Consider the following 13,404-nt stretch of genomic DNA (forward strand, 5'->3'; position numbering starts at 1 on the left):
AGAAGCTTCTTCAGCTCTTTCCAGTCAGAGCTGAAGAAGCTTCTTGAAAGGTCTTCAAGGAACAACAAAGAAAGTCCAGTTGCCTCGTGGGGGGGAAAAAAGCACCTTTGGAGCAACTATGACCTGGATGACTGAGAATCTCCATAGACTTCGATATGGTCGTTGCCAATTTCGGTGTAACCTCCTTTTATTGTTTCCCGAGGAGAATGCCTAACTATAAATAAAGGCAGAAATTTTTACCCGCTGCCCAAGTTCTGAGATAGGGGAGAGGAGGTACAGGTAAGTCCTTGGCTTGCAACCATAATTAAGCCCCAGATTTCTGTTGCTAAGTGAGACATTTGTTAAGTGAGTTTTGCCCCCATTTTACAACCTTGCTTGCCACACTTGTTAAATGAATCACTGCAGATGTTAATAACAAGGTTGTTAAGTGAATCTGCCTCCCCGTTGACTTGGCTTCTCAGAAGGTCACAAAAGGGGATTGCATGAGCCCGGGACACTGCAACCGTCCTAAATATGAATCAGTTGCCAAATGTCTGAATTTTGATCACATCACTTTGGCATTGTGGGGGCATTGAGTTACCAGATTCAAAGCCCAGGACTTATTTTTTAGTAATTTATACATATATATCCCACTTTCATTTAGAACAGACATGTCAGACTCACGACGTCACGTGACGTCGCGCGACTATCGGGACAGTTTTGCCATTGCCTGCAATGGGGTGGGTGCGGCTTCCACGTGACGCATCCAGCCCATGGGCCGAGCAGTTTGACACCCCTGATTTAGAAGATCAAGACAACACACTTAGTATTCTCTCCTGCCATTTTTCCCACAACAAAAACCTAGTGAGATAGGTGGGGCTGAAATAGAGTGGCAGTTTTCCAGTAAACTGAGATTTAAGATGGATAATAACCTGGATTTTCCCTGCTCCGAGTTCTGTACCCGAACCACTTACACCACCACAACAGGTTAGAATTTATAGCCTGTTTGTCTCAAAGGAGCTATTCCAAAAGGCAATAGATTTTCTTGTTTTTTTCTTTGAAAATGTTTCACTTCTCATTCAAAAAGCTTCTTCGTTTCCATTTGTTGTTACTATTGAACAATCTGTCCACCATAAGATTTACTGGCAAAATAATGAATCATCACCCAGATATCTTTTAGATGATTCAGTTTAATTTTTGCTCAATCCTTGCTCTACCAGACACAAATGAAGAAATGGCTCCCTTTTCCTATTTGCATTTGAAAACATCCATAGTGGTTATAAAAATCTTGACAACAATAAGATTTTTTTTTGTGCTCTAAGTAATATTTTCCGAATGATTCTTCAAGTAAGATAATGTATCTCATCTTTAAGTCCTCTGGTAAGTATTGTATTGAAATATTCAAGATAGGAAAGGCTTTGAATTTTATTGAAATTTGGTTAAGAAATTATGGGAGAACTATTAGCTTCTTCAATTTTTCTGAACTAGTGCATATGAGAGTGTGTGGGGAAATCCTGAGTTTTTCATTTGGTTGTCTTTTAAAAGTATTTGCTGCTGACAAGTATCTTTATTTTTTTATTTTTATATATCATTTCCCCTTTTCCGCTAAGCTTTTTCACTGCCTAACAGCAGTGCATAATGAAAGTAATGAAGCATTTTTCTTTGTCAGTTCCTTATAATAAACCCCGCAGGAATCACTGTGGATTATGTATGTGATCACAACGGTTACTCTATTCTGAATCATGCTAAGACAGTTAGCTATAAAGTAGGCTTATCCACAGGAGGGCAACTAGTATTTGATTGTAAACTGTGAATAAAACATTACTCAATTATGGAAGTTATCATTGCTATTCCAATAAATGTATGTATTAGTGACTGATGATACAGCTATTTTTCCTATAAGAATGAATAAATCTTGATTTCTTCTGTCTCTCTATATTGTTCATCCCCAAATAATGAAACGCTTTACCTGGTTTTTGTAGCTGAAGCTATTAGCTACTACAGGAGCAAATCAAGGCTGACTGGCAGTTCTTCCTCCACAGTTTATATCCCATAGGATGTGGCAGAGGGATTCTGGATCTGTAGTCCAGTTGCTGCCATGCAGGTTGAGTGTTTTGTAGAGCACATCCTTTTTCTTCTCTGAATCTCATGGCTGCTGCCTTGAAAACAATTTGAAACATGGTCCACATCTAATTTTTAGTTCTGGTCATCTGCTGTGTATAATAGCAAGCTTGGCGAGCTTATTAAAAAGCAGTGCATAAAAAGAAATATTTTCAGGGGGGAAAGGAAGCACTCATTTCATACAGCCCATATAAACTGTATATTGATTTGAGACCACCATGCCTTGAATAATCCTCACAGGTACATCATGAATGTCAAATGTGCATCTATGGAATATTTTACTTGTAGTAGTTGTTAGAGCCTCTTGTCCTGAGACTCTGCTCGGAGTAATCTAGGGACAACAAATAATTCAGTCCTATGTGTTATGAGATGGCTGAATGCAAATGCTACTTCTGGTGATGTAAATATCATACTTGACTACAATCTAAATCACAGAATCCAGTTGCTGACAGGTGTGTTTGGTATATCTTTTTCACTTTTCAAATTAAACCTGGTCACTAATCAACTAGAATTTGATTCTGATCCAGGAGTGTTTTTGGTGTATGGCAAATGAATGAAACACAGTCCTTCCACACATACATAAATTCCACGTTCCCAAGCTTGATTCATAAAAGCAATATAAGATGGAAATCTTTATATTTGCTGCTATTAAACAATCAAGATTCAGAATGTCACACTGATTTGTGGTAAATCAAGTGCCAGATTTTATTAACTGTAAAGTTAGCTGACATTTTAAAAATTACTCCTTCATTTACAGTCTCCCTCTACCCCTCCGCGGTTTCAAAGCGTTCCATCTGAATATCTTCTAGAGGTGACTTTAGATCCACCTTACATTAGTAAATGTTTAATATCTAGAATAAGCATCAAATTAGTCTAGCAGTGTAATTTTAGGAATTAGCAAGGAATTGCATTGGTTCTCTGTCATAAAATTCACTGTCCTGAATCCTTGAGAATTTGGTATAACGTAAAATTCAAAATCTAATCTGAACATACAAAAGAAACTTTAGAGAACCTCTTTCTGAAGAAAAAATATACTGAAATGTTTGACCAGCCAGTTTAAAATTTGTGAAGCCCAGCTTGTGCTAATCAGTTCCCTTTATCCAACAGAGAACATACAGTGTACTATTTTTTTAGTTTTTTTCCATTGTATTATCATTTCATTTATTATTGGTGTCCTGCATAAATCATTCCTGATGGATCTTCCAAATATAGTACAGGTAGCCTTTATGAACTGCTTTGTTTAGCAACAATTCAGATATGACCATATTAAAAAAAATAGCTTGCAACCAGGTCTTGCATTTATGACCATTGTAGCATCCTATGGTCATCTGATCACCATTCCACTGCTTTGCAATGACATACATTTACGGCTGTCATAGTATCCCACAGTCACATTATCACCATTTGTGTGCTTTGCCACTGGCTTGTGACGAGCAGAGTTAATAGAGAAGATGGAAATAAAATGATAAGTTGTGGTCACATGTTGTTTTGCTTAACGACTGAAAGAAAAGTGAGTGCATAAGCCCATCACAGTCACATCATTTTCTGCTTAGCAACAACAGCACTTAGCGATGGAGTTGCCGGTCTCCGTTTTGGTTGCTAAGTGAGGACTACCTGTAGATTCCTACTTGTGAAAGATAATGGAAGCCATGAATATGTTCTCCTAATATCTTGGCATTTACTTTGTTTTTCAGCTGTTGAATGTGGTTGTTCCCCACAACTTTGAATATGTACACTTGTGCAAAGTTGATTTCTGCCTCCGCCCTGGTGAGTAACTAAGGTGTACTTCTTGGGTATTTTTAATAGTGTGTAGGCTTTCAAAGCAATTGACCATGTTGACATGTAGTCAATGAACTACAAAACTTGCAACTATGCAATTGAGCATGAGCTTATAGTATAATTTGTCCTGAAGATGCTTCTGAAGATTTCTTTCAATTTTGACTCCTTATCCTCATGATAAAGTATCTTAGCAGCTCTTGCTGTAGAGCTATAAATTGGAGTGGGTTAAAGAGGTGGTTTATGACAAGGGGATCGTGCATATTTTAGTGTTCCTGTCTTTTTGTCCTAGAAACCCATTCTTCTTTCCCTGTTTTTCCATGAGTCTAAAACTTTCTGCCAACATCTGAATACACACAACAGCACTTTTTAAATAAAAAAGTTATATAGCTGATCATGTACGCTATATGCTTTTGGGTTTCCTCCTGAGAAACCTTGACTTTTTATTGCTGTGATCATGTCACATTCTTTCCTATATCACTACAAAAACAGAATATTGTTTGAGCAGTTTGGTTGTATTTTTTCTCTGCTGAAAGTTGCAACTCCTGACCAGGAGTAAGCAAAATAGATGTGGGCAGCAGATTATATTCCTGCTTTGAGAGTGGACCTTCTTACTCTGGACTATGTTTTGTTTATCTTTTCCCAATCCTATAGGTAAATTACTGCAGGTAGTTAAAAGAAAAAATTCTTCACCTTTCTGAATTACAGGAGCTTATAAATATCTTCTTCCTTCCAGTTTTGATCTTTTGTTAACTTTATCTGAAAGTTCTACCTTTGATGTTGGAAATATGATGGCTATTCCCAACTTAGCATAGGCCAGGAATGGGCACAGGGCTGCGTTCAGCCCTGCAGCCTCCCAAGATTGTGTCGTAGGTTGTACATTGAGTTGATGGATTACTGCACTAATAGGTAGGATAAGAGAAGAACACTTCACACACTCTGTGGTTTGAACAGGCATGGTTCAAAAGATGGAGCAGCCCAACCTGTACAGTTTAGGTCAGGGGTAGGCAACCTTGGCTCTTTTATGACCTGTGGACTTCAACTCAGCATGGCTGGCTCAGGAATTTTGGGAGTTGAAGTCCACGAGTCATAAACGAGCCAAGGTTGCCTACCCCTGGTTTAGGTAGTCTATGTCTAGTACTAAATGAAGAATTCAGCTTGAGAATCTTATTTATGTTAAATACATCTCTATTGCTTTTTTGATTAATAATTATTTTTATTAAAGGATCCTTCAAATATATGCCATTTCTAATTTGGGGTATGCTCCATGCCTTCTCCCAGGTTAAATTATGATAATATTGAGAAAGTTCAACATCAATTGGCTATAAGAAGGGGGTTGTTCTTCCCATGTGGCCCAACCAGTGTTTGGTTTTCTTTCCCGTTGATGGCTCAAGTAGCATAAAAATGAAGCCTAATTCGCAGATTCTAATTGCTGCTGGTTCTTCAGATTACAATGATCAATGAAAATGTGGAATTTAATTTACACATTTTCCTTAATACTTGCTGGTGAGAATAACAGTAAAATTCCAAATCCCAGAAGGGTCCATCCGGACAATATTTTCCATTGTTTATATCTGACAAAATACATTGCGCAAACTAAAAACACAAGCGTAGCTCATTTTATTTTCATGACTTTGTACAAGTTGCAAATATTGTATTACTCGCTCTAAACTGTTGAATCTTTTTTTTTTTAAAAAAAAAAGCATTAATACGTACCACATTACCACCTTTTAAATCAGTACTCCTTATTTAAAATATGAAACAGTTACTATCCTGGGACTCAATAAGATAAATTATTAAAATATACCATATGCGCCATCCCCATGAGAAAATTGGAACTTATAAGGAACTTGCGTCTTTGGAGATTGTAGAATAAGATCCAACCTCGCAGTGTGTGCACAATCTGAGTTAATACCTGCAGAATAGATGACCATCTAAATCAGTGTTTCTCAACCTTGACAATTTTAAGACATGTGGACTTCAACTCCCAGAATTCCACAGCCAGCATTGCTGGCTGTGGAATTCTGGGAGTTGAAGTCCATATGCCTTAAAATTGTCAAGGTTGAGAAACACTGATCTAAATCCTGCTTGAATGGTTTCAGCAAATAGAATTTGTCTTCTTACTAGGTCCAGCTACTTCTGTTGCCAAGTTATCATTATTGTAAACTTGCTAACATTCCTTTGGAATCTACCTTCCTGTAAATTAGAGCCATTATTCTGGGTCCTGCTGTCTGGGATAATAGAGATCAGATCTTGGATTTTGAAGTTCGTTGTGACATCATTTCAGGTATTGGATGAACACTTTAAACCATCACACAATCTTCTCTCCTTAACTCTAAACATTCCCAGTCCATTCAGTCTGTTCCTAAGATTTAGTTTCTAATCACCTGATCATCCTTGTTGGTCTTCTGGAATCAGTCAATCAACCAAATTGATTCCAGTTGTCTAAATGTGCTCCATCCTGACCAGCAAGTGCTTAGCTTTGATGTCACCTCTGTCTGGAAAACACTGCGGAAAGTTAACATTCGGAAAGCAGCAGGCCCAGATAATATCCTTGGACGTGTTCTTAGGGAATGCGCAGATGAGCTGGTTTGTGTTCTCACAGATATTTTCAATCTCTCATTGCAGCAGGCAGTGGTCCCATTGTGTTTTAAGACAGCCATCATTTTGTCAGGCCTCAATGATTACTGTCCGGTTGCACTGACATCCATCATTATGAAATGCTTTGAGAAACTGATAAAGGACATTATTGTATGTAGCCTCCCGCCAGCATTTGACCCACTTCAGTTTGCTTACCAACTAAATTGCTCTACGGAGGATGCTATTTCTTCTGTTCTCCATCTGAGCTTGAAGCACTAGAGGAAAGAAATATTCTTGTGCATTTGTTGTTTGTCAACTTCAGTTCGGCCTTTAACACAATCATTCCCCAGCATCTAGTAGACAAACTGGGTCTCTTAGGCTTAAACACTCCTTTGTGTAACTGGATTCTTGATTTTCTTACTAACAGGCCCCAATATATGCGAGTTGGAACAAATATTTCTAACACCATTTTCTTGAGCACAGGTTCTCCTCAGGGCTGCATCGTAAGTCCACTGCTGTTCACCCTGTTGGCCCATGACTGTTGTGCTAGGTTTGCCACCAACCATATTGTGAAGTTCGCAGATAATACAACAATAGTGGGTCTTATTCATGATGACAATGAGGGTGCTTACTGCAAGAAGGTTGAGGGTTTGGTGAATTGGTGTAAGGAAAACAGCCTAGTGTTAAACATTGGAAAAACCAAAGAGATCATTGTTGATTTCAGAAAAGGCAGGCACAGCCACACTCCTCTGTGCATTAATGTGGAGATGGTTACCAGCATCAAATTCCTGGGTGTGCAGTTAACAAGTAGGCTGGCTTGGTCGCTCAACAGCGAGACACTGGTGAAGCGGGCACAGTAGCGCCTGCATCTTCCTTTCCCTATCCTTACCAACTTCTACAGAGGGACGATTGAGAGCATCCTCTCATATTGCATCACAGTCTGGTTTAGAAGCATCACTGCTTCAGACAGGAAGGCGATGCAGAGAGTGGTGAGAATAGCTAAAAAAGATTATTGGCAGTTCCCTCCCTTCCATCCAGGACATAGCATATAAGCGTTGCTTGAGCAGGGTCTGTAAGATTGTTTGGGACAATCCTCTTCACAACCTGTTTTCCTTGTTACCTTCTGGGAGGAGGCTCCGTGGTATCCGAAGCAAAACATCCAGATTCAGTCACAGTTTTGTTCCATACAGTATTAACCTCGTGAACTCTAAAGCTTCCTCCTTCCGTTATATATTCTAAATAGACAGTGATTAATATTTATATGTTACTTATATGTAAGGGTGTAGGTCTATACACATGTTGTATATAGTGTGTTTAAATGTGTGCTATGTATGTGCACACTTTGAGAGCAAGCAACTAAATTTCATTTTTAATATGTGCCATTGTGCCCACAGTAAAAAAAATGACAATAAAGGCCTATCTATCTATCTATCTATCTATCTATCTATCTATCTATCTATCTATCTATCTATCTATCTATCTATCATTGTCTGACTGTCTGTCTATCTATCATTGTCTGTCTATCATTACCTGTCTGTCTATCATTGTCTATCTATATCTATCCATCCATCCATCCATCCATCTATCTAGTTTTTAAAATATGGTGACCAGAAATGGATACAATATTCAAGGTGATATTTGACCAATGCACAGCAAAATTAAATGATTATTTTTCATGATTTGGGAGTGTATGCAACCTGGACCCTTTTCCAGCCCTGTCACATTGCCCCCATAAATTCAGTTTGCAATCAATTACTAGTCCCAGATCATTTTTGTAAGTAGCTTTGTTAAGCCAGGTAGTGCCCATTCTATACCTCTGTATTTGATCTTTCGTATGAAAAGAAATTTGCATTTGTTGTGGTTAAATTTTATGTTGCAATTTTTCATTCTCTTTCTCTAACATACCAAGATTCTTTCAAATTTAGTTCCGCCTTCTAGAATATTGGCCATCCCACCAACCCATATTCAATTAAGTTGCTGATCAGAATGCTATGGGGGGTTGGTGGTGCATGAAATGCTTTTCTGAAATCAAAGTTCCTTAGATCTAGAGCAGGGTTGTCCAACCTTGGCTGGCTGGGGAATTCTGGGAGTTGAAGTCCACAACTTTAAGACTTGTGGACTTCAGATCCCAGAATTCTCCAGCCAACAAAGGTTGGTTAACCCTGTTCTTGAGATTGCCACATTTTGCCAAAGAAAGTAGTAGAAAGGTAAGATTAACCTGACAAGGCTTCTGGTGATCATCAAAACCCACTTTATAAAATGCTGCAGTGATAAAAAAATTAGTACTGGAACCAAACACTGATGTCATGCAATGGGGAAACTATCTTCCAGCGATGTTTTTATTTGGATTCTTCCTCCTCCGACCTGGGTGTAAGAAATTGACAGGATGTTTTCTCTTTTACTGCCTCCATACCTTTCTCTTCTAAAAGTTCACCATAACTATGCTTGGTGGCTATTGTGGACATATTCAAATCAGTGTTCATACATTATATTCAACTTTTTTTGTTTTGATTGTAGTTTGAACAAGTCTTAATGTTTTGATTTACATATAATACAGAGCCATAAACTATGGTTTACGAATAAAAATATTTGGATTTACACAATATATTAAATCACCGTGATTTGACCCCACAGTTGTTCCTTTTAACCGTTAGGATTTTGCCTTTAAAATTAGAATGTGCTTGGCGAGGAAGCTTGTTTTACCAGTGGAAGTTTTGTTTCTGTTCTCTCCTGTGATGTGTTTTTTTTTCTTTCTGCAGGTGAGGAACAGTTCTACGGTTTTGTGCAGACCTCTCTCTGCTTCTGTGCTGAACAGACCTCAGATCAGGACGGAGAAGGTAAGTTAGGATATCCAAAAGAGAGAAATTTTGAATCTTCTCAGCATTGCTTCTTTGTCTTATCAAGGTTTCTGCAGGCAAAAACTTGCTATAGCTTTAACCAGGGATGTGCAAAAGCAGTTGTTCAATTCAACCAGTCCAATGCAGCTATTCCAATCAATATACTGAAAGCTTTCAGATCACCCCTAGAATAGTCAGATTGGTATCAGTGAGAATATTCCGGAATTCTCCAGAACATTCTGCCCTGAGAAGATTCAGCACTGCACATCGCTACTATCAGTGAATAGTTGTATTGGAGCATTCGGTATCAAAATGGGAATACTGATTCTAGAAAAACATAACAAGGCTTTTATAATACAGATTAAGATATGGAAATAAATGTGCCTGAAAGACAGCGGGAGAAAAAGAGAAGAGTGCAATTCCCGCAGGCTTTAACTCACAGGATTTTCTTGCAGGAATACACATCCCTACAATACAGGTAGAACAAAATTGGACCTAGGATACAAAAACATAACTCAGATTGATCCAGGAAATAATTCAACAAAAACACATTAATCTGTGTCTAGTTTACCATTGGCTGTGGCTACTTTATTCTGATTCTCTAGTCATTCGCCAGGTTGGAGGGTTTTCTTAACAGGTTGAAGCAAGCCTGAAAAAAGACCCTGTCTCCTTCCACGATGGAAAGCAAAATGGCATTCCTTTGTCCTCTTTTATATAGCCTACCTGAGGGGAATTTTCCTGCTCCTGATTGATACTTCAGAATTTGATTGCCCTGAATTCAGCCTCTGCCCACTCTCTGGACTGATTGCTTTAGGTTTTATTGATGCAATAGATATAAATTTTCCTCTATTCGTTCATATCTGAGTTTCTTGAAGTGGGATTCTTCCTCGTCCATTGAATTGGCCCTGCTAGATTTTTTTAGATTATACAAGCAGCAGCAATAAAACAGTATTCATTTCCAAATAGATACCATGTAAAAGAAAAAAAAAACCTACAACAAGTCACTAGAGGGCCTCAGGATGCTGCAAGACCATCTCTGTATAATATAATTAGGTTTGCAGATCATTATTGAATTTGTCAAGGTTTGAATCTACTACCTTTGGAGCTTATTTGGAGTACTTCCAGCTATTCCTCCTCACCACAGGGAGAAGCTAAGGCCAGTTCAGACTTTGGAACTGGTAATAAGCTTTGAGAAGTTATCTCCATCAGTTCCTCATTCATGTATTGCTTTAATCCCACTCTTGTAAAGAGGACATATAATTCTAGGCTGGTTCCTAGATGAGGATCAACAGTTAAATGCAGTGTGCTTCACAGTCACAGAGGCATTTGAATCCGGGTCTTGTTGTCATGTGATTCTCTATCCCAGGTTTGGGTCATCTGATACTCTCCATGTGGCTTGTATGCTAAGAACAGCACCCAGTTGCCTGGAGCTGATGAAACAGATTGCCTACCTATTCTTTGTAATTACAATGGCTCAGACTGAGGTAATTGTCCCCTGCCAAAGTTTATAGCCACTATCAAGCCAAACTAGAAATTGGTTTTAAATTGAACTCTGGTATATTTGGAAATACAGTATAACCTGACTGAAAAGATAACAAACCTCAACAGCCAGGATTGGTTAATGGCAGTGCTCTTTAGTTACCTCCAGTTTCAGAACATTACCTTTTAGTCCCCCTATTTCTTTTTTTTTATAATGTATTATTATTATTTTTAAACAGAGTTCAATGGTAATCATTCAACAAAACGTGTTGTCTGAGTATCTTATTCACTAATACAAATTAAATTCCTAATCCCTAAATCTTTTCCTCTAACCATTCTTAAAGTAGGTCCCAAGTTTGAAAATATTCTGTTTCTTCTTTTTCTTTCGACCTCAAAGTAAGTCTGTCCATTTCCACACAGTCTAGTATTTAGTTACCTCCAGTTTCAGAACTTCACCTTTTACTCCCCCTATTTCTTATTTGCTCCTAGCCGTGCTGCCTTTCAGGTGCTCAGCATGAAGTCTTGACGCTGCTGCATCGGCAGTTCCAAACAAGCGCAGTGTCCAGGGACATTGATACTGCCGCCAAGTTTATTGGCGCTGGTGCTGCGACTGTGGGCGTAGCTGGCTCTGGTGCTGGCATTGGAACCGTGTTTGGCAGTCTCATCATTGGCTATGCCAGGTATGGGGGAGTTTTACCTGTGTCCCATTTGTAGTGTCATTATGCAATGGCAGGGAATTAACAGGATTTTTCCAGGCTTTTAGTGCCCTCGACTTAACATTTGTTTAACAACTGTTCGAAGTTACAGCGCTGGAAAAAAGTGACTTTGCAGCATTCCCCCACGGTCACATGATCAAAATGTAAGCACTTGGCAATAGGCATGTGTTTATGGCGATTGCAGGGTCCCAGAGTCATGTGACTGCCATTTGTGACCTTCCCAGTCAGTTTCAAAAAAGCAAAGTCCGTCGGAGAAACTGTTATTTGTTTCATGACCATGTGAGTCACTTAATGATTGATGGTGATTCATTTAACAATAGTGGCCAAAAAGGATGGTAAAAGAGGGAATGACTCACTTAACCACCTTGATTGGCAATAGAAATTGTGGTCTCAATTGAGGTTGTAAGTTGAGGGCTACCTGTAATTAGATGTTTCTTCCTCCCAGGTTCTGCCTCTGTTTGCTTTAGTTCAGTAGAGCTGTGGCATGACTGATGATTGTCCTTAATTATTCAGTTCTTCTCACTGAGGATATATATCTAGTAACATTATTTTCCCATTTTTTTTAAAAAAAAAAGATATCCCTCGCAAATAACACTCCCATTTTTAAAATGAAGTATCCATTTCCTCTTCTTGTTTGCACTACTGAGGAGAAGGCTCTTCATCAGTGATGCCGTAGCTACGCAGAATAAAAACAGTGATGGACAAAGGTGCAAAGGGAAGCTTCTAATTAACATTGCAGGGACATTTTCCAGAAAGAAATAAACTCTGAAAGCTCTTGGCCACTATTTATTGATATACAGTAGCAGCATCTTAAGTGTCTCTCGGAGCCTTAGTTTTAACTCTGCTTGCAATGGACTGCAGAAAACCAGTGCTAAAAGGACCTGGTGCAGAACAAACCCTAATAAAATCTTTATAGTCTAATAAATTGTACAGATTTAATTGCAAATCTGGCTAAAGGCTCTCTGTGCGGCTAGGGGTTTTTTTTTGCTTCTCCTAATATGCCTGACATGGCCAGGAACAATGTAACGTCAGACATGCCCTTAATAGATGTTGGTACTCTGTTCTCTGATCGGCATATATATCTCTTTCTTTAATTCCTTCGCAGAAACCCCTCCCTGAAGCAGCAGCTCTTCTCCTATGCCATCCTGGGTTTTGCGCTCTCCGAAGCCATGGGGCTCTTCTGCTTGATGGTAGCATTCCTCATTCTCTTTGCCATGTGACAAAACCAACACGCACTACTACGGGCTCTTCCTCTCTTCCCCTGCGTTTAGTCTAATGTGTACACTGAGCTGAGTGTTTTGTGCGAGAGAGGGGGAAGCTCACCTGTTAACCAAATCTTCCCTGTTCACTGGGGGCAAGTGAATAAATACACCATTGGTATACAATTCCTGATATATTTTTTTTAGTGTGCATGCTTGATTTTGTAATAGATACCTGTCAGTGATTTTGGGGGGGGGTGTTGACCAGTGGGACACATGAATTCCATCTGATGATGTCAGCCATTTGCACAGCATCATGGAACGTGTTCAGTGCCTCCCAACGGATCATTGAAAATCCAGTAATGGCTGTAAGTTTGTTTTTTTAGTTCGGTAATTTGCAATAAGTGTGAAATACCTAATCAGTAGCTTGATGCCATTTCTTTTTATGAAATCTTAATTAACTTAATGAAGCTTGTCCTTTTAGTGTCATAGGATTTTAGGAATGCTTAGTGCTTCTGCCGGCATAACTTTAGCTTGCAGCAGGATGCACAGCCTCTATGCCAGATACGGTTCCTGAGCCTCCTGTTTCGCTGCTAGAACGTATCAACAGCCGACCACTCTCCACTATCTTTTGTTTTTTTAAAAAAAAGTGAAATAAGCATTTTACATGTTTGTTCCACCTATTTTGGGCATAAGAAAAGTTAAAAAGCAAAAAGC

The 13,404-nt window shown here is 38.9% G+C and overlaps 1 protein-coding gene across 1 annotated transcript in view; it reads left to right on the top strand.

Moving 5' to 3' along the window:
• Positions 1-12,873, top strand: part of ATP5MC2 (ATP synthase membrane subunit c locus 2) — a 13,907-nt gene extending 1,034 nt beyond the window's left edge. Inside the window, exons 2-5 of the mRNA XM_015832261.1 lie at positions 3,795-3,867; positions 9,216-9,293; positions 11,262-11,452; positions 12,594-12,873. Of these exons, the coding sequence (XP_015687747.1) occupies positions 3,802-3,867; positions 9,216-9,293; positions 11,262-11,452; positions 12,594-12,708 (450 nt within the window). The 5' untranslated portion in view covers positions 3,795-3,801 and the 3' untranslated portion in view covers positions 12,709-12,873. The remainder of the gene's footprint in view (positions 1-3,794; positions 3,868-9,215; positions 9,294-11,261; positions 11,453-12,593) is intronic.
• Positions 12,874-13,404: the final 531 nt, after the last annotated feature.

This window comes from Protobothrops mucrosquamatus, unplaced genomic scaffold (assembly GCF_001527695.2).
Source record: "Protobothrops mucrosquamatus isolate PMUCROS unplaced genomic scaffold, P.Mucros_1.0 scaffold_24, whole genome shotgun sequence".
Lineage (NCBI taxonomy): Eukaryota > Metazoa > Chordata > Lepidosauria > Squamata > Viperidae > Protobothrops > Protobothrops mucrosquamatus.